The 21,936-nt window shown below is 42.1% G+C and overlaps 1 protein-coding gene across 1 annotated transcript in view; it reads right to left on the minus strand.

The window, feature by feature from the left end:
- The window catches only part of LOC138267784 (fatty acyl-CoA hydrolase precursor, medium chain-like), a 548,521-nt gene that overhangs the window by 356,688 nt on the left and 169,897 nt on the right, over positions 1-21,936 (minus strand). Inside the window, exon 4 of the mRNA XM_069216985.1 lies at positions 16,722-16,855. Within this exon, the coding sequence (XP_069073086.1) occupies positions 16,722-16,855 (134 nt within the window). The remainder of the gene's footprint in view (positions 1-16,721; positions 16,856-21,936) is intronic.

Here is a 21,936-nt window from a genome sequence, read left to right on the forward strand (position 1 = left end):
ATGATCCATTTAGCCTCGCATTTACGCAGGTCCCTGGTTCTATCTCCCCCTCTTGGTGAGTTGGGGACCTGAGTTATGCCATGGAATCTAACCCTTGGGAGGTCGTTTTCTCCATGCACGGTGTTGAAGTGAACAGCAAGGGGATAGTTAGTATTGACATTTCTGATAGCCCTGATATGCTCCTGGATACGTTCCTTTAGTGGGCGTATGGAGCTCCCAATGTAGATCAAACCACACACGCATATCAGGCAGTAAACAGTATATCTCGTGTTGCAATTGATGAAAGTCCTGATGTGATATGTTCTTCCGGTGTTGAAGGAAAAGGAAGTAGTTTTGTTGAGGGCTAGCTGGCAAGATATGCAGCAGCCACATTTGTAGAAACCATGTGGTTTCTCTGGCAACCAACCCAAAGGTCGTATGGGAGTGGAAGGACAGAGAAAACTGGGGCACAGGATGTTCCTGAGTGTACGGCCCCTGCTGTGCACAATGGTGGGTGAGTCACCAATAGAGTCTTTGAGACCCGTGTCCAACATTAGCAAGTGCCAATGTTTTCTGAGAATGCGCAGTATAGTCTTGCTCGCAGGGCTGTATTGGGTAATGAAAGAAACCGGTCTTTTGTTAGAGGGCTTCTTTGTGCCAGGATTAGGAGGGCTTTTTATTAGTAAATCGTGTTGGTTTTTGTTAGAAATGCGATTGCTAGCTCTCGAGATAAGTTTAGTAGGGTAGCCTCTAGCTCGAAAACGATTGGTAAGATTCTTGAGTTCCTGCTTAAAGACACCAGTATCGGTGCAGTTGCGTCGAATTCTGACCATTTCTCCATATGGGATGGCCCTGATTTGTGTAAGGGGATGAGCGCTCTGTGCATGCAGAATTGAATTGCAGGCAGTGGGTTTCCTGTAGAGTCTGGACATGATCTTATTGCCGGTAGTGTACAGTAAAAGATCCAAGAACTCAATTTGAGTGGTGTCAATCTTGTGAGTGAATGTTAAGTTAAACTCATTAGTATTGAGGTGTTCAATGAGTAGGTGAAGATCAGGGATGTTGCCAGTCCAAATGGCAAGAATATCATCAATGTATCTCCCCCAGTAGAGGATGTGTTGGGTGAACAGTGTTGGACAGTTGGTCCAGAGATGTACTTTTTCAAATTGGCCCATGTATAGATTGGCATATGATGGGGAGAACTTAGCTCCCATGGCTACACCTTGACATTGTCGAAACCACCTGCCATCATGTAGAAATACATTGTTTTCTAGCACTAGTCGTGTGAGGTCAAGTAGCATGTTCGTATGTTCAAACAATGTGGCATCACGGGCACTAAGTGTAGATTGGAGCATTTCTAGACCCTTTTCTAGGGGAATGGATGTATAGAGAGAGCTAACGTCAAGGCAGACAAACGTACAGTCATTTGTCCATTCAATGTCTTCCAGTTGACACAACAGATCCCTGGTGTCCTGTATGTACGAGGGTAGGTTACGTACCAAGGGTTGGAGGAAAGAGTCAATGTACTCAGAGATATGTTCAGTGGGTGAACCAATCCCAGAGATAATCGGTCTCCCTGGAGGAAAGCCCCCTGATTTGTGGATCTTAGGTAGGATGTATATGCAGGGTGCACGTGGAGCCTCAGTATACAAAAACCTGTATTCTAAGTCTGTGAGAAGGCAAAGGTTCTTCCAAGCCGTAAGTTTGGTTTTAATCAATTTGGTGATATCCGGGAGAGGGTTGGTTGGAACCAAAGTGTATGCCTGTGTGTCAAGGAGTTGTCTATTGATTTCAGCAATGTAGTCAGTCTTGTCCATAATGACAACGTTACCCCCTTTGTCAGCCTCCCTGATGACTATATCTGTGTTGGAGGAGAGTTTCTGCAGTGCTCGAAGTTCATTAGGGATGAGATTTTTGTTTGGTCTATGGGAACTCGTGTACGTCTTATCCTCTAAGGAGAAAAGTTCAGTGCTGACAGCTTTATAAAAGACGTCGATGTTATTATCTGGAGGTAAGGTGGGGACAAATATGGATCTGGGTTTAAGCCCACTGTCAACTTCCAAGTTAGGTGTGATGTTGAGTTCTGTCAGTAGTTCATCGAAGCTTAGTAATGCCGAGGAGGTATTGTCAAGGGAGAGAACCGTATGGATGTCTTGCAAGTCCCTAATAGATTGATTGCAGGTAGGTAACGAGGTACGAACAGTTTTGTAAATGTCAGGTTTGTTTTGAAAAAATTTCTTCAGTTTGAGATTGCGTATAAACTTAAAGAGATCTATATGTATAGTAGTATAGTCAGGTAGAGAAGTGGGACAGAAGCCCAGACCTTTTTTCAAAACATTTATTTCATGTACAGATAGTTGTAAGCTGGAAAGATTCATAACCTGTACAGTTTCTTCTGCAAGATTAGAGGTAAGTTGTTGGGAGTAATCTCTCAGGATCTCTGGGTTTTTGCAGTTGAGCGAGTTGTCATGCCCTCCCTGGTGTTTGGTATTGTGTTTCCTGCCCCCCCTACGTGTGGGTTTGCGTTTATGCCTGACCTGTTGTAATTCTGTTGTAATCCCTTTCTGTACCGGCCAAGTTCCTCTAAAAAAGAACTCGACTGTTGGGTTGTATTTTGTGGAAGTGTGCTAGCAGAGGACCCTTCCGCAGGTGATTCCCCGCAGTCACTGGATAGGTTGGAGATGTCAGATAAGCTACCCAAGGTGGAACCAGCAGGCGTGTTGGATTTGGTGTGTTTATTGCCAGATTCTCTATTAACCTGATCAAATTTTCGTGCGAAAGTATATATCCTGCCATTGGTGTAGTCATTGTCATCTCTGACCAGTTTACGCATTTTTTTGTCTTTTATGTATAGTTGATACCCCGTGAGTATCTCCCTCATTATAGCGTAGTTCTTGTCAGTGGCTTCAGGGAGGTTGAGATTCTTAATCTCCTCCTCCAGGGATGTAATGTCCTGTAGTAGTTTGTTACGTTTTCTATCAGCATGTTTGATCAGAATGTTAATCATGCTAAAGGAAGTGGAGGAAATAAGGTGTTCCCATTCCCCAAGTAAGTCGGGGTCTAGGTCCTCAAAGGATGGAAATATAATCACACGTAGTCCTCTAGGGACTTGCTTTAGTTCTAAGTAGCGTTTAAGAGTGGTGATGTCCCACCAGAGGGCTAGCTCCTGTTTTCTCAATCTTTCTAGTTTGATAAATTTCTGTCTCAGTCCCTCTTTTAGAGATGCAGGGTTTGTGGTGTGCGGTGCTGAAGGTTTTCTGGAGAATAACTCTGCAGCTAAAGTGTCACGGTTATCGTCAAATGAGGCCATGTTGTGAACTCTAAGGATGTGGTGTGTATGCTGATCAGGGAAAATACAAATAGTACAATTCAGTTAGTTTATGTTGACTAGAGTGCGGCTCACCCAATTCAGACAGAATAAGAACTATAAAGGAGCACAAGGGTAGTAGGGGTGACTCGTGTCGCACTTCTAGGTAATACAACAAAAGTAATTACACAGGTAAGTAAACTAGAGCAAATTCTGGTGCAGCATGGACCCGTGCCTTACTACCCAAACGGCACACAGATGGGTATCAGAGTACCCAAGGATAAAATTAGAACAAATAGGCCACAGCACACAGACTATATTGTCCAATCATATGGTGGGGATGATAGATCCCTGGTAGTGCGTTTGAAGGTTTAGAAGAAGTAAACGGTAAAGAGAAATCTTGAGTCTTGTCAGTAGACGGTGTCCTTTATTTGTAGACGTTAGAAATCAAAGTGTCATCATGAAAAAACAGCCAACACGTGTTTCGTCACACAAGTGACTTCATCAAGGCTGCAAGGAAATGGTAAATGAGAGCAAACATTGGTATATATATGCATGTGAAATCCAATAATGTGTTACTTGGTGACCAAGTCAATAAGGGTCCAAACACGATGCAGTGACTGGTGATTAGTGTCAGCATTTGCTTAAATGTGGCTATACATGGCCGAAGGGTTGTGAGAGGGACCGTTACTACAAAAATACATATTAAATATAGTGACTCAGTGTGAAGGTATGAATAAAATTGAAGGAAAAAGCTTATATGGATGGTGAGTATTTAAGTGTGAATAGGTGTGACTAGTGGAGTGGGACTAGAATAGATCAGGCATGAATATAGGTATATATAATAAACAAGAAAGATATAAACCAGGACATAGTCCGAAAGTCAAAGAGAAAAAGCCCCAATGAGGTAGGGGTATGTAATTCATACCTGGGCCGTGCGGCCAGAGTAGTAGAGAATAATCAGCTAAGTAGGCTGAAATAAAGAAAAGAATATCTGGGAGAAAAGAGAAAGGGATTAGATACGCAAAAGGCCTTCTAAGCGTGGGAAAAAGAGAATAAATAGTGTACATACCTTGTTAGGAAATTGTAACTAAGGGTAATGACACTGCCCGAGCAGCAACGGGTAGGTTGAGTGTTGATAACGTAGGTTGATCACGTAGATTGATAAAAGTATGAGAAGCCCTGATAAGCCTATGGTCAGACATATAAAGGTATTAAAACCAACATGAGAAACCATGGAAGCTAGAGTCATGTAACGGAAGTTATTATAACTGGAGCCATACGTGTAAGAGGTTAGGATACCAGTGTTAAAGTGGCTCTCAGGGAAACGAAAGGCAAGTCCGAGAAACAATGGAGAAACTCCTAAAGGTATCTAAAATTCACAAATAGTCAAAAGTAGCAGGGAGCCGGAGTCCAGAAAGGGCGCGCATTAAAGCAGCCAGAAATAGTGAGTAAGGTGAAGCTAGAGTGACTAAGAGACAGACAGAAGTTAAACCTTGGAAATAGGGTTGTAAATGGTGTGGGTTCCAAGCAATAAATGCCAATAGTAGTGTTCATGACATGAAAGAGAGTGAATAGGTTCAAACGAGCGTGGCAGTAAATAATACGTTGTACATACCTTAATGAGATCATAAACTAAGGGAAAAAATGGGGGGCTGCAAGAGCAGTAACAGGTAGATTGGGTGTTGATCACGTAGGTAGATACAGGTATGTGAGGCCCTGATAAGCCAAAAGTAAAGCCTATAGGGGTATAAAACACACATGAGAAAATTGGAAGCTAACGTGCATGTACAAAACGCAGCATTAATCTACCTAGAAACCTATGTGTGAGAGGTGGGGAAGCTAGGTTAATGATATAGCTCCCAGAGAGGAGCATGGCAAGTCTGAGAATCAATAGGTAAAACCCTAGAATTAGCTGAAGTCGCAAAATGACAGAAATCACAAAGAGCCGGAATCTCATAGAAACGCGTACCCAAGTTGCCAAAGGCGCGTAATAAAAGCCGGTAATGGCGGTTAGGCAGGAAATGGTATAAAAAATTGACGTGATCGTGGTAGTTGTATCTTATGAGAAAGCACAAGTAATGGAGATGAGATGGCCAGAAGGGAGAAGAGGCCGAAGTTGAAGTGAAATACCTGGTACCTGATATAATCTCCACGCTCCTACTAAACTTTCCCTTCTTCCTTATTCTTTTCTAGTGTTTCCTCCCCTCCGCTTTCTACTATTAATCTTATTAAGCTCTTGTTATTGTCCCCTTAGTGTTTGAACACTATTGACCCCCATTTCACTAACATTGAGGTTCCCTTAAATTTTCTTTACCATCTAGCCAATTCTTTCCTTCCTTACACTCAATATGGCCGCCATTATTGTCCACGGGCGATATTCTTTGGTCCCTTTTCTATTTCTAACATCCCCAGCCTTCACAGTACAAGAGCGCTGATCCTCACGACCATCAGTCGCTCCTTAACTACTTCCCGTACAGACGCTTACCAGGTATTTCACTTCAACTTCGGCCTCTTCTCCCTTCTGGCCATCTCATCTCCATTACTTGTGCTTTCTCATAAGATACAACTACCACGATCACGTCAATTTTTTATACCATTTCCTGCCTAACCGCCATTACCGGCTTTTATTACGCGCCTTTGGCAACTTGGGTACGCGTTTCTATGAGATTCCGGCTCTTTGTGATTTCTGTCATTTTGCGACTTCAGCTAATTCTAGGGTTTTACCTATTGATTCTCAGACTTGCCATGCTCCTCTCTGGGAGCTATATCATTAACCTAGCTTCCCCACCTCTCACACATAGGTTTCTAGGTAGATTAATGCTGCGTTTTGTACATGCACGTTAGCTTCCAATTTTCTCATGTGTGTTTTATACCCCTATAGGCTTTACTTTTGGCTTATCAGGGCCTCACATACCTGTATCTACCTACGTGATCAACACCCAATCTACCTGTTACTGCTCTTGCAGCCCCCCATTTTTTCCCTTAGTTTATGATCTCATTAAGGTATGTACAACGTATTATTTACTGCCACGCTCGTTTGAACCTATTCACTCTCTTTCATGTCATGAACACTACTATTGGCATTTATTGCTTGGAACCCACACCATTTACAACCCTATTTCCAAGGTTTAACTTCTGTCTGTCTCTTAGTCACTCTAGCTTCACCTTACTCACTATTTCTGGCTGCTTTAATGCGCGCCCTTTCTGGACTCCGGCTCCCTGCTACTTTTGACTATTTGTGAATTTTAGATACCTTTAGGAGTTTCTCCATTGTTTCTCGGACTTGCCTTTCGTTTCCCTGAGAGCCACTTTAACACTGGTATCCTAACCTCTTACACGTATGGCTCCAGTTATAATAACTTCCGTTACATGACTCTAGCTTCCATGGTTTCTCATGTTGGTTTTAATACCTTTATATGTCTGACCATAGGCTTATCAGGGCTTCTCATACTTTTATCAATCTACGTGATCAACCTACGTTATCAACACTCAACCTACCCGTTGCTGCTCGGGCAGTGTCATTACCCTTAGTTACAATTTCCTAACAAGGTATGTACACTATTTATTCTCTTTTTCCCACGCTTAGAAGGCCTTTTGCGTATCTAATCCCTTTCTCTTTTCTCCCAGATATTCTTTTCTTTATTTCAGCCTACTTAGCTGATTATTCTCTACTACTCTGGCCGCACGGCCCAGGTATGAATTACATACCCCTACCTCATTGGGGCTTTTTCTCTTTGACTTTCGGACTATGTCCTGGTTTATATCTTTCTTGTTTATTATATATACCTATATTCATGCCTGATCTATTCTAGTCCCACTCCACTAGTCACACCTATTCACACTTAAATACTCACCATCCATATAAGCTTTTTCCTTCAATTTTATTCATACCTTCACACTGAGTCACTATATTTAATATGTATTTTTGTAGTAACGGTCCCTCTCACAACCCTTCGGCCATGTATAGCCACATTTAAGCAAATGCTGACACTAATCACCAGTCACTGCATCGTGTTTGGACCCTTATTGACTTGGTCACCAAGTAACACATTATTGGATTTCACATGCATATATATACCAATGTTTGCTCTCATTTACCATTTCCTTGCAGCCTTGATGAAGTCACTTGTGTGACGAAACACGTGTTGGCTGTTTTTTCATGATGACACTTTGATTTCTAACGTCTACAAATAAAGGACACCGTCTACTGACAAGACTCAAGATTTCTCTTTACCGTTTACTTCTTCTAAACCTTCAAACGCACTACCAGGGATCTATCATCCCCACCATATGATTGGACAATATAGTCTGTGTGCTGTGGCCTATTTGTTCTAATTTTATCCTTGGGTACTCTGATACCCATCTGTGTGCCGTTTGGGTAGTAAGGCACGGGTCCATGCTGCACCAGAATTTGCTCTAGTTTACTTACCTGTGTAATTACTTTTGTTGTATTACCTAGAAGTGCGACACGAGTCACCCCTACTACCCTTGTGCTCCTTTATAGTTCTTATTCTGTCTGAATTGGGTGAGCCGCACTCTAGTCAACATAAACTAACTGAATTGTACTATTTGTATTTTCCCTGATCAGCATACACACCACATCCTTAGAGTTCACAACATGGCCTCATTTGACGATAACCGTGACACTTTAGCTGCAGAGTTATTCTCCAGAAAACCTTCAGCACCGCACACCACAAACCCTGCATCTCTAAAAGAGGGACTGAGACAGAAATTTATCAAACTAGAAAGATTGAGAAAACAGGAGCTAGCCCTCTGGTGGGACATCACCACTCTTAAACGCTACTTAGAACTAAAGCAAGTCCCTAGAGGACTACGTGTGATTATATTTCCATCCTTTGAGGACCTAGACCCCGACTTACTTGGGGAATGGGAACACCTTATTTCCTCCACTTCCTTTAGCATGATTAACATTCTGATCAAACATGCTGATAGAAAACGTAACAAACTACTACAGGACATTACATCCCTGGAGGAGGAGATTAAGAATCTCAACCTCCCTGAAGCCACTGACAAGAACTACGCTATAATGAGGGAGATACTCACGGGGTATCAACTATACATAAAAGACAAAAAAATGCGTAAACTGGTCAGAGATGACAATGACTACACCAATGGCAGGATATATACTTTCGCACGAAAATTTGATCAGGTTAATAGAGAATCTGGCAATAAACACACCAAATCCAACACGCCTGCTGGTTCCACCTTGGGTAGCTTATCTGACATCTCCAACCTATCCAGTGACTGCGGGGAATCACCTGCGGAAGGGTCCTCTGCTAGCACACTTCCACAAAATACAACCCAACAGTCGAGTTCTTTTTTAGAGGAACTTGGCCGGTACAGAAAGGGATTACAACAGAATTACAACAGGTCAGGCATAAACGCAAACCCACACGTAGGGGGGGCAGGAAACACAATACCAAACACCAGGGAGGGCATGACAACTCGCTCAACTGCAAAAACCCAGAGATCCTGAGAGATTACTCCCAACAACTTACCTCTAATCTTGCAGAAGAAACTGTACAGGTTATGAATCTTTCCAGCTTACAACTATCTGTACATGAAATAAATGTTTTGAAAAAAGGTCTGGGCTTCTGTCCCACTTCTCTACCTGACTATACTACTATACATATAGATCTCTTTAAGTTTATACGCAATCTCAAACTGAAGAAATTTTTTCAAAACAAACCTGACATTTACAAAACTGTTCGTACCTCGTTACCTACCTGCAATCAATCTATTAGGGACTTGCAAGACATCCATACGGTTCTCTCCCTTGACAATACCTCCTCGGCATTACTAAGCTTCGATGAACTACTGACAGAACTCAACATCACACCTAACTTGGAAGTTGACAGTGGGCTTAAACCCAGATCCATATTTGTCCCCACCTTACCTCCAGATAATAACATCGACGTCTTTTATAAAGCTGTCAGCACTGAACTTTTCTCCTTAGAGGATAAGACGTACACGAGTTCCCATAGACCAAACAAAAATCTCATCCCTAATGAACTTCGAGCACTGCAGAAACTCTCCTCCAACACAGATATAGTCATCAGGGAGGCTGACAAAGGGGGTAACGTTGTCATTATGGACAAGACTGACTACATTGCTGAAATCAATAGACAACTCCTTGACACACAGGCATACACTTTGGTTCCAACCAACCCTCTCCCGGATATCACCAAATTGATTAAAACCAAACTTACGGCTTGGAAGAACCTTTGCCTTCTCACGGACTTAGAATACAGGTTTTTGTATACTGAGGCTCCACATGCACCCTGCATATACATCCTACCTAAGATCCACAAATCAGGGGGCTTTCCTCCAGGGAGACCGATTATCTCTGGGATTGGTTCACCCACTGAACATATCTCTGAGTACATTGACTCTTTCCTCCAACCCTTGGTACGTAACCTACCCTCGTACATACAGGACACCAGGGATCTGTTGTGTCAACTGGAAGACATTGAATGGACAAATGACTGTACGTTTGTCTGCCTTGACGTTAGCTCTCTCTATACATCCATTCCCCTAGAAAAGGGTCTAGAAATGCTCCAATCTACACTTAGTGCCCGTGATGCCACATTGTTTGAACATACGAACATGCTACTTGACCTCACACGACTAGTGCTAGAAAACAATGTATTTCTACATGATGGCAGGTGGTTTCGACAATGTCAAGGTGTAGCCATGGGAGCTAAGTTCTCCCCATCATATGCCAATCTATACATGGGCCAATTTGAAAAAGTACATCTCTGGACCAACTGTCCAACACTGTTCACCCAACACATCCTCTACTGGGGGAGATACATTGATGATATTCTTGCCATTTGGACTGGCAACATCCCTGATCTTCACCTACTCATTGAACACCTCAATACTAATGAGTTTAACTTAACATTCACTCACAAGATTGACACCACTCAAATTGAGTTCTTGGATCTTTTACTGTACACTACCGGCAATAAGATCATGTCCAGACTCTACAGGAAACCCACTGCCTGCAATTCAATTCTGCATGCACAGAGCGCTCATCCCCTTACACAAATCAGGGCCATCCCATATGGAGAAATGGTCAGAATTCGACGCAACTGCACCGATACTGGTGTCTTTAAGCAGGAACTCAAGAATCTTACCAATCGTTTTCGAGCTAGAGGCTACCCTACTAAACTTATCTCGAGAGCTAGCAATCGCATTTCTAACAAAAACCAACACGATTTACTAATAAAAAGCCCTCCTAATCCTGGCACAAAGAAGCCCTCTAACAAAAGACCGGTTTCTTTCATTACCCAATACAGCCCTGCGAGCAAGACTATACTGCGCATTCTCAGAAAACATTGGCACTTGCTAATGTTGGACACGGGTCTCAAAGACTCTATTGGTGACTCACCCACCATTGTGCACAGCAGGGGCCGTACACTCAGGAACATCCTGTGCCCCAGTTTTCTCTGTCCTTCCACTCCCATACGACCTTTGGGTTGGTTGCCAGAGAAACCACATGGTTTCTACAAATGTGGCTGCTGCATATCTTGCCAGCTAGCCCTCAACAAAACTACTTCCTTTTCCTTCAACACCGGAAGAACATATCACATCAGGACTTTCATCAATTGCAACACGAGATATACTGTTTACTGCCTGATATGCGTGTGTGGTTTGATCTACATTGGGAGCTCCATACGCCCACTAAAGGAACGTATCCAGGAGCATATCAGGGCTATCAGAAATGTCAATACTAACTATCCCCTTGCTGTTCACTTCAACACCGTGCATGGAGAAAACGACCTCCCAAGGGTTAGATTCCATGGCATAACTCAGGTCCCCAACTCACCAAGAGGGGGAGATAGAACCAGGGACCTGCGTAAATGCGAGGCTAAATGGATCATAAAACTCCGTGCTGTTGAACTAGGCCTCAACACTGACCATGAATTGCACTCCTTTTTGGCATAAACACTTTAATCTGTCTCTGTATCTGACGTTGCATCCCATTCACTTATGTACACTTCGATAGGTGGAACTCCAACACCTAGTACATTGACATTACTGTGTTCCCTATATTTGTTTTTTTTTTTGCTTCGTTCTAAATGAGTTAACCATGTATTCATGTATATATGTCTCTATCGAGTTTTATGACTTCAGTTTATTTTTGTAATTTGGAAGCACCATTGCTGTTGTATTCATGTACAGTGGTCTTGACATGTACAGATATTTCGTCTGTTTTATTTATAAACATTGATGATCAATTAGGTGCACAATCTGTCACATGCACCATTTACTTTTATCTTTGATATTACCTCCACCATTTAAACTGTTGTTCTATTATATCACTTGAACCACCGTTGCACATATACCTGATATAATCTCCACGCTCCTACTAAACTTTCCCTTCTTCCTTATTCTTTTCTAGTGTTTCCTCCCCTCCGCTTTCTACTATTAATCTTATTAAGCTCTTGTTATTGTCCCCTTAGTGTTTGAACATTATTGACCCCCATTTCACTAACATTGAGGTTCCCTTAAATTTTCTTTACCATCTAGCCAATTCTTTCCTTCCTTACACTCAATATGGCCGCCATTATTGTCCACGGGCGATATTCTTTGGTCCCTTTTCTATTTCTAACATCCCCAGCCTTCACAGTACAAGAGCGCTGATCCTCACGACCATCAGTCGCTCCTTAACTACTTCCCGTACAGACGCTTACCAGGTATTTCACTTCAACTTCGGCCTCTTCTCCCTTCTGGCCATCTCATCTCCATTACTTGTGCTTTCTCATAAGATACAACTACCACGATCACGTCAATTTTTTATACCATTTCCTGCCTAACCGCCATTACCGGCTTTTATTACGCGCCTTTGGCAACTTGGGTACGCGTTTCTATGAGATTCCGGCTCTTTGTGATTTCTGTCATTTTGCGACTTCAGCTAATTCTAGGGTTTTACCTATTGATTCTCAGACTTGCCATGCTCCTCTCTGGGAGCTATATCATTAACCTAGCTTCCCCACCTCTCACACATAGGTTTCTAGGTAGATTAATGCTGCGTTTTGTACATGCACGTTAGCTTCCAATTTTCTCATGTGTGTTTTATACCCCTATAGGCTTTACTTTTGGCTTATCAGGGCCTCACATACCTGTATCTACCTACGTGATCAACACCCAATCTACCTGTTACTGCTCTTGCAGCCCCCCATTTTTTCCCTTAGTTTATGATCTCATTAAGGTATGTACAACGTATTATTTACTGCCACGCTCGTTTGAACCTATTCACTCTCTTTCATGTCATGAACACTACTATTGGCATTTATTGCTCGGGAACCCACACCATTTACAACCCTATTTCCAAGGTTTAACTTCTGTCTGTCTCTTAGTCACTCTAGCTTCACCTTACTCACTATTTCTGGCTGCTTTAATGCGCGCCCTTTCTGGACTCCGGCTCCCTGCTACTTTTGACTATTTGTGAATTTTAGATACCTTTAGGAGTTTCTCCATTGTTTCTCGGACTTGCCTTTCGTTTCCCTGAGAGCCACTTTAACACTGGTATCCTAACCTCTTACACGTATGGCTCCAGTTATAATAACTTCCGTTACATGACTCTAGCTTCCATGGTTTCTCATGTTGGTTTTAATACCTTTATATGTCTGACCATAGGCTTATCAGGGCTTCTCATACTTTTATCAATCTACGTGATCAACCTACGTTATCAACACTCAACCTACCCGTTGCTGCTCGGGCAGTGTCATTACCCTTAGTTACAATTTCCTAACAAGGTATGTACACTATTTATTCTCTTTTTCCCACGCTTAGAAGGCCTTTTGCGTATCTAATCCCTTTCTCTTTTCTCCCAGATATTCTTTTCTTTATTTCAGCCTACTTAGCTGATTATTCTCTACTACTCTGGCCGCACGGCCCAGGTATGAATTACATACCCCTACCTCATTGGGGCTTTTTCTCTTTGACTTTCGGACTATGTCCTGGTTTATATCTTTCTTGTTTATTATATATACCTATATTCATGCCTGATCTATTCTAGTCCCACTCCACTAGTCACACCTATTCACACTTAAATACTCACCATCCATATAAGCTTTTTCCTTCAATTTTATTCATACCTTCACACTGAGTCACTATATTTAATATGTATTTTTGTAGTAACGGTCCCTCTCACAACCCTTCGGCCATGTATAGCCACATTTAAGCAAATGCTGACACTAATCACCAGTCACTGCATCGTGTTTGGACCCTTATTGACTTGGTCACCAAGTAACACATTATTGGATTTCACATGCATATATATACCAATGTTTGCTCTCATTTACCATTTCCTTGCAGCCTTGATGAAGTCACTTGTGTGACGAAACACGTGTTGGCTGTTTTTTCATGATGACACTTTGATTTCTAACGTCTACAAATAAAGGACACCGTCTACTGACAAGACTCAAGATTTCTCTTTACCGTTTACTTCTTCTAAACCTTCAAACGCACTACCAGGGATCTATCATCCCCACCATATGATTGGACAATATAGTCTGTGTGCTGTGGCCTATTTGTTTTGATTAATAAGATGTTGACTGCTGTACTGTAACATTGAGCTGAATCTTTTGTTTTCATCCTGCTGAACCACATTGTTGTGATGGCATGTACATTTGGTACTGTTATCCCACTATGTCTGAAAACCTAATAAAACACCTTGAAAAATGTTTTCCAAACATTCATAAAATCTGCTCTACTTTTTAAAATTGGTATCTTGTTTTTTTCATGTCATGTGGATTTCTTATTCTGCTGTTTGGTGCTGTTCAATGGTTTACACATTGTTTCCTTGCTAAGCCTTGCTGCTCGAAACCACAGATACCTGGGGTTGAGCTAAAGTTAAGTGAACATACCTGAGTGGATTCAAGATGGTATCTGTGAGCATATTGTACGGTAGGGCTTCCCACCCATACCATAAAGTACACCAAAATCCCAACAGCATAGCATAGCATAGCATAACGCAGCGCAGCATAGCATAACGCAGCACAGCGCAGCATAGCATAATTTATTATAGCATAACTGTTAAAGATAGTGGGTGAAAAGGAGGTATGGATTGTGTGTGCCCTGTTTTCAATGTGGCACCTAGATATACACCGTTCTCTCTCCTCTTTATTGATCACCAGAAGGGCATAATCAAGGTGGTGCTTGGCTGACAAGTAGTAGAAAGTCAAATCTTTGTAGATCCACACTGTGCTTGTGTCTTGCAGTGAAGTCCGCCTTGAGGAAGCCATCATTTCTGGCATGCACTTCTGTTTGAAGATCTGGGGTAAGTCCGTTGTCTTTTCTTTCTCGGAGTGCTTCTGATGGTATTTTTAATATTCTTATACAGCTGATTAGCCAGGTAGATAAGTGTTCTGGACTCCAAACTTTTCAATTTCTCTCAAAGTTCATGAACTTAGAAGCCCCAGTGTCGGTTTTGCAATCCCTCTCCTTAGCATTTAAACTTCTCATTTGACCTCAAAGATACAGATAGTGCTTTCACCCTCTTTTGAATTTACTTATTTCTCTCGATACATTTTGTACTCTGACATATCAATCTGGAAATTTTGAAAATGTATTTGCAGTGGTATATAAATTGCACTTTAACGTTCTAAATTATTTTTCTTCCTCTTTCTTTTCCTTTCCTTCTACTACAGAAGGCGAGTCGTTTTGGTGATTTTAAAGGGGTATATATAGAAAACTAAGACTGGTCTAAACGTCTCCATCAGTACTGCGTTCTTCGTACCAATCGTCCCTACTGAGTCTAGTGTCCTTGAAGTGTAACTAACATACGTTTTACGTGTAACTTTAATTTCGCAAAGCAGATCGGACTCTGCAGAGCTAAATTGAGAAAAAATATAATAACATCTTATTTTACGACTGTAGATATCCGTGTAAAAATGTCAACCAAATTAGTACCATAAAGGCACATTCATTTTACCACAAGTATCACACAAATCAAACACGTTTTGAATGCATTCCCTACGGACAGACGTAACATATTTCATTGCAAAGACACAGTAGTAGTCCATAATAATAACTGAACAAACAAGAATGTGTTTTGTGCGCAGTCATCTGTGTATGTTAATAACATAGAAACAATGTAATTACAAACATCTTTGCAGGGACATGCTTCAAATAGAAGACGCACACCACATGCACAAGATATTCTATCGAATATTGAAAAATTTAAATTTGAAGAACAGAGTGGAGACAATTAATTGGTACTGGTGTATCCACTCACATTTTGGGAATGGTTGCAGCGAGTTTACAAAACGCTAGAAAACAAACATGGAATCCCAAACAATATATAGATGCGAACAAGTGAAAAAAAGAATATTGGTGTTAGGTTAACAGGTGATACACTTAGCGAATAATCCTACCTGTAAAGATATGCAGCGGCTTCACAAAAAAAGTACCACAATGGGATGTAACATAGAAATAAAAAACAGAACTGCAGAATAGCTGCCATTTTTTACACTCAATTAGAAATAAAGATTGCCAAAGCTAAGAATCTTAGCTTTGCCGCTGCTGATAATGGCCTCTGACACAGACCCTGCTGATACCATTATATTGCACTGGCAGTTAAAAAACATTGGGGCATATTTATAACAAAGTGGTGCGGCGCTGCACCACAATTGGCAGCGCCGCGCTGTGTCACTTCAGAAATGCAGGGATGCGCCATATTTACAAAATAAGGTGCACCCCTGTTTCTCCTAGCACTGGTGCTAAATGTAGCTGCCTACCGCCAATGCAGGCACCCTTGGACCTTAGTGCAAGGGTGCCTGCATTGCAAGGAATGTTTATGTGGAGGTAGGTGTCCCTTCCTGCACATAATCATTAATGGCCTTTTGTTCTTTCTATGTGTGCCCCTGGGTGGCGCTGCCTCCGATTTACAATTTCTTGTAAATTGAGGGCAGCATCAAAAAGCAATGGGTGTAGCATGGGTATGCCCACAGAAACACCCACTGCAAGCTCGTCTGCTGCAGAAAACTGTGTCAGGGTGGCCCATCTTGACAAGGAGGCGTTAAGCAACAAAAAGTGGCTTAGCGCCGCCTTGTAAATATGGCGCAGGGCACACTGTCACTGGAGTGAAAAAAAAGTGAGGCTCCAGTGGGGCTAGGGGCTTGTAAATATGCCCCAATGTGCTCTATACTTCCAAAATAGCCACCACATTGCATCATGCATTGTGTCACAGCAATATGAAGGAAAGCCATCAAATAAAAGTCAAGCACATGAGATTGAAGAGAAAGTCAAACAATGGTAAGCAGTAGGCCAACACAAAGCCAAAGTAATTTTTTTTACAAAAGGACTTTCACAACAGGCAACTAAAAACGAGTGTAAAAGAGACCTAAAAAGGGAGTGCACTGCTAATGAAATGACAAAGAATTCTAAAATGTTATCTCACCTGAAAAATCCAAGGGTGCCAAGCCGATACTGAATTATGACTACAATCACATTTTCATAGGCTGACAAAGCCGATCCATCAAATGTCGAAGCCCCTCCATACACTAAGCCGCCTCCATGAATCCATACCATCACCTAAAAAGAAGAGTAAATGAGCATCCTTTAACGCAGCCATGAGCTACAAAAAGACAACTTGCATAAGCTAGCCAAGAACGGCTGTTTCTAAAACAGTGACAAGAACAGTCAACTTCCTTATTTTCAATATGTGTAATGTGTGCAGAAAGAAAACATATTTAAGCAGTTGAACGTGCTTTCTCATCATCTTTTACTTCTGTAAGTAATCAAGTTCCAATTTCCACAGGCCAAACAGTGTATATCTGCAGAGAATGTGAAGGCATTAAATACCTCCATGAAAAAGGTCAAACTTTTAAGACTATACCCATGCATAAAAGTCCACAATGACCTGTCCACACATCAACAACACACAAAAAACACCCAAGTTACACAGACTAGACAGCCAATCCTCCACCATTTTTTCCCATGCTTAAGAGTTTGGGACAGCAATGATTCCAGTGGCAGAGCAACAAATGACTTTGATGTGAGAAACCTCTTAGAAGTGGCGCAGCAGTCAGGGGCCTCCATGAAGTTGGACAGCTACCTCGCCACAAAAGCATTTTCCAGTTAAGTTCCAAACTTTAAAGGACAACCGCCTTTGACTACAAGGGAGTGGTCCAAATGCAGGATGAAAAGATGTTCAAGGATGCTCGGGATGCTGTGCAGTCCACAGGGGAGCCTTTCTGGTGATTCCTGGGTCCATGTGTGATGTGGGATGACTTTAGCCACAGAAACTCGGGTCCCACAAAGTCCTCTTTATAGTCAGTAGAAGGATAGCTGCAGCTAGCCTACTGGTCTCTGGATACAGCACTTGGTACAAAAACCTTTGTTGGAGTCTGGTGTCCTTCTTGGGTGACCAATATGGACTCTGATGACACTCCCAGGACTGGCTGACTCGGGTGCAACTTTTGGCCATCGATAATTGGTCTCTTGGAGTGCCCAGTGGCTAATAGCTGTGAATCTTTTGTGGTGGCTACCAACTTGCTGATTTGGGCTTCTTCAGCTCTTATGTCCCTGGAGCTGGTTCTAGGGGACATACCCCATTTTTACTATTTTATGTGCTTTTAGCCTCCTTCCAGTTATGGAAATGGGTGTGAAATCAATGCTGGATCCCATAAAGCTAAACATTTCTGCAAAGTAGACAAAATTCTGAATTGAGCAAGGGGTCATTTGTGTAAATCCTGCAAGGTTTTCCTACAGAAAAGAACAGCTAAAATAAATAAATATTGAAAATGAGGTTAAAAAAACAGCCATTTCTGTCCACATTTTACTCAGTAACTTTTTCCTGCCATGTCAGATTTTCAAAAGCAATATACTGTTACGTCTGCTGGACTCTTCTGGTTGCGGGGATATATAGGGCCACTAAAAAAACTGCACATTGCAATGGGTTTGTATTGTATACCAGGTATACAGCAATTCATTTGGTGAAATATAAAAAGAGTGAAAAGTAAGTATCAAGGAAACCTTTGTATTTCCAAAATGGGCACAAGATAAGGTGTTAAGAAGCAGTGGTTATTTGCACATCTCTAAATTCCGGGGTCCCCATACTCGCATGTGAATTACAGGGCATTTCTCAAATAGACGTCTTTTTTACACACTGCCTTATAGTAATGTAAAAAATGTAGAGAGAGACAAAGGGCAATAATGCTTGTTCTTCTATTCTGTGTTCCCCTAAGTCTCCCGATAAAAATGGTACCTCACTTGTGTGGGTAGGCCTAATGCCTGTGACAGGAAACACAAAATGGACACATCACATTTTTACATTGAAATCTGATGTGTTTTTTTGGGAAAGCGCCGAGCTGTGGATTTTGGCCTCTAGCTCAGCAGGCAACTAGGGAAACTTCCAAACCTGTGCATTTGTGAAAACAAGACACCTAGGGGAATCCAGGATGGGGTGACTGGTGGGGCTCTCACCAGATTCTGTTACCCAGAATCCTTTGCAAACCTCAACATTTGGCACAAAAAAAAAACTTTTTCCTCACATTTCAGTGACAGAAAGTTCTGGAATCTGAGAGGAGCCACAAATTTCCTTCCACCCAGCATTCCCTCAAGTCTCCTGATAAAAATGGTACCTCACTTGTGTGGGTAGGCCTAGTGCCAGCAACACGAAATGCCACAAAACACAATGTGGACACATCACATTTTCCCAAAGAAAACTGACCTGTTTTTTGCTAAGTGCCTACCTGTGGATTTTGGTCTGTAGCTCATCAAGCACCTGGGAAAACCTACTAAACCTGGACATTTCCAAAAACTAGACACCTAGGGGAACCCAGGATGGGGTAACTTGTGGCATTCTCACTAGTTTCTGTTACCCAGAATCCTCTGCAAACCTCAACATTTCGGTGCTGTAAAGTTCTGGAATCTGAGGGGAGCAACAAACTTCCTTCTACCCAGCGTTCCTCCAGTTCTCACAATAAGAATGGTACTTCACTTGTATGGGTAGGCTTAGTGCCAGTGACAGGAAATGCCCCAAAACACTATGTGGACACATCAAAATGATCAAATACAAAACTACCTGTTTTGCGGTGGGGGGCACCTGCTTTTTGGTCTTGGGCTCAGCAGCCATCTAGGGAAACCTACCAAACCAAGACATTTATGAAATTGAGACACCCGTGGGAGTCCAGGGAGGTGTGACTTGCATGGATCCCCCAATGTTTTCTTACCCAGAATCCTCAGCAAACCTCAAATTTAGCTAAAAAAACAAATCAAATTTTTCTCACATTTCTATGTGGAATCAGCTCACCAGGACTAATTTCCTACCACACAACATATCCCTCTGTCTCCAGGTAAAAATGATACCTCACTTGTGTAGGTGAGCCAAGTGCCTATGACAGGGAAGAGTCAAAAACATGTTGAAATTGAGGGGGGAACCAAAGCGGGTCCAAAAGGACAGTTTGGAAAAAAACATTTTTAGGCTGACAAGTGGGGCAGAATGTTTATCGGTATGGATGCAACAATGCTGGGTGTAGTAATTTTGTGGATTCCTGCAGATTCCAGAAGGTTCCATCACAAAAATGTGGGAAAAATGTGTGATTTCAAGCAAAGTTGGAGGTTTGCAGGGCATTGTGGGTAAGAAAATGGTGCAGGGGCATGTTAAGAACACCACTCTGGACTCACCCAGATGTTTAGTTTTCAGATGTATCCACGTCTCATATATTTTCCTACATGGTAGCGCCCCAAAGTCCAAAAGGTGCAGCCCTCACCTTTCCAAGTGGGACGATTTTGAGAGTTAGACAAGCTCATTTCCCAAATGTAAAAGCAAAACCCAAAATAATAAAATGTCCTCTTGCTTGCTGTGGAACAAGATGTTTTAGTGTGCGGGGGGAGATCTGAAAGACTGTTACCCCCTTCAGTTGGGGTGGGGGCATAACCATGCCCATACTGGTTGGTAGCCACCACCCCACTATTTTTTTATTTTATAATTCCCTGGCATCCAGTAGGCTTTCTGCCCCGCCTGGGGAGTGGATTGGGGGTAATTGCCACATTTGCACACCGGTGGGCAGAACAACTTTTTCCCCATTTATGTGGGGTGGGGGCATGGTTATACGCCCACCCTCTTTTTTTGGAGAAAAAAAAATCTTCCCTGGTGTCTGGTGGGCTTTCTGCCAAGTGGGGCAGAAATGGCCAACAGTAATGTGCCCCTAATGGGGAGTGACTCTTGCTCAAGGGGCTGCCCCCACCAAACAACACACACACCAGGCCTTTCCTTTCATACCTCTGCCTGCCCCCACCTCCCGGCAGGATCACGCTGGAAGCTCAGCTTCCAGCACAATGGGAGGTGACCTCTGATGAGGTCAGCACGAGATTGAGTGCTGACATCATCAGGCGTCATGGGAGTCAGGGGGGTCAGGGATGGAAGGGGAAGCGATTCCCCTTCCATTAATGACGGGGAGGGAGGCCCACGGGGGAAGAGCTGGCGCTTCCCTCATGGGCCGGGTACAGGATGAGCTGGTCTCGTCCCAATACACGACAACCGTGGCCAAGACCAGTTCGTTCAGGGCACCCAGGGAATTAAAATTCAAACACCTTTTTTTTATTAAGAAGTTCCTAGGTCCTCTGTGTGGCAAAGAACTACTATCCACCTTACAAGACAGAAGTGTTTTACTCCTCCTCAAGCACATAATTAAATCAGGAGTGATGAGCAACAGAACTAAATTGAGAAATTTATGAAATTGATATAAATCTCAGATCAAGCAGGATATGAGGTGTCCTGTATATACACGGTGTTGCTGGTGACAAAACAAACTATGACTTTTGAGATACTACGATGCTTCGGCTACGGTACTAGGCTTAACAAAATTAAGAACAGGGAGCTGTTTCAGGCATGGGCATTGATGCACCATCTGAGCGCACAACAGATGTAAACACAATTTAAAGTGTCATTATTCTATAACTTTACCAGCAAATTATAAAGCATTAGCAAAGCCAAATCGTCTCACCTGTGAAACCTATTAGCTTTGCAAATGCTTTATTTTCCTTAATGGCATGCATGCAGGTGCATGTTTATGCTTTAAGAAAATCCATTCAAAGTTGGCAGGTGCAAATGATTGACCATGCACTGCAGGAATCTTTAAATTAATTTTCATAAGCTTTAAGAAAATTCTTTCAAATTTGATCAAATAGTGGTTGTCTTCTAATACATTTTCTTGAAGCATAAAAAAATTCATTCAAAATTGACTGGCGCACAAGTGCAGGCATGCACTTAAATTGATGACCATCTTGAAATGCTTAAGAATTTTTTTTAGCTTGACACCCTGACACAGTGGCAGGTATAGCTTACAGTTGTAGTGGAATAGGGGAAAGCAGATGCATGAGCGGTTGTTTTTAATAAACAGAGTGGAAGGCTAGGGAGAAGCTGGAAGAGAATAGGGATCGAAAACGTAATCCCTCAGATTCACTGCAATGTAAGGCATGCAGCGGTCTAAAGAATGTTAAAAAAATATTCAAATACATGTATGTGTTTTTTTATTGAATATTTTATTGAAAATATTTAATTTTGTGACAATCACCATTACTAAACATTGCCCTGTGTGTATTTATAAATTATACATTTGATTATAGTTATTCCTGACTTTCTGACAAAGTCAATAGGTCTGCTTTAC

This window comes from Pleurodeles waltl, chromosome 12 (assembly GCF_031143425.1).
Source record: "Pleurodeles waltl isolate 20211129_DDA chromosome 12, aPleWal1.hap1.20221129, whole genome shotgun sequence".
NCBI classification, from domain to species: domain Eukaryota; kingdom Metazoa; phylum Chordata; class Amphibia; order Caudata; family Salamandridae; genus Pleurodeles; species Pleurodeles waltl.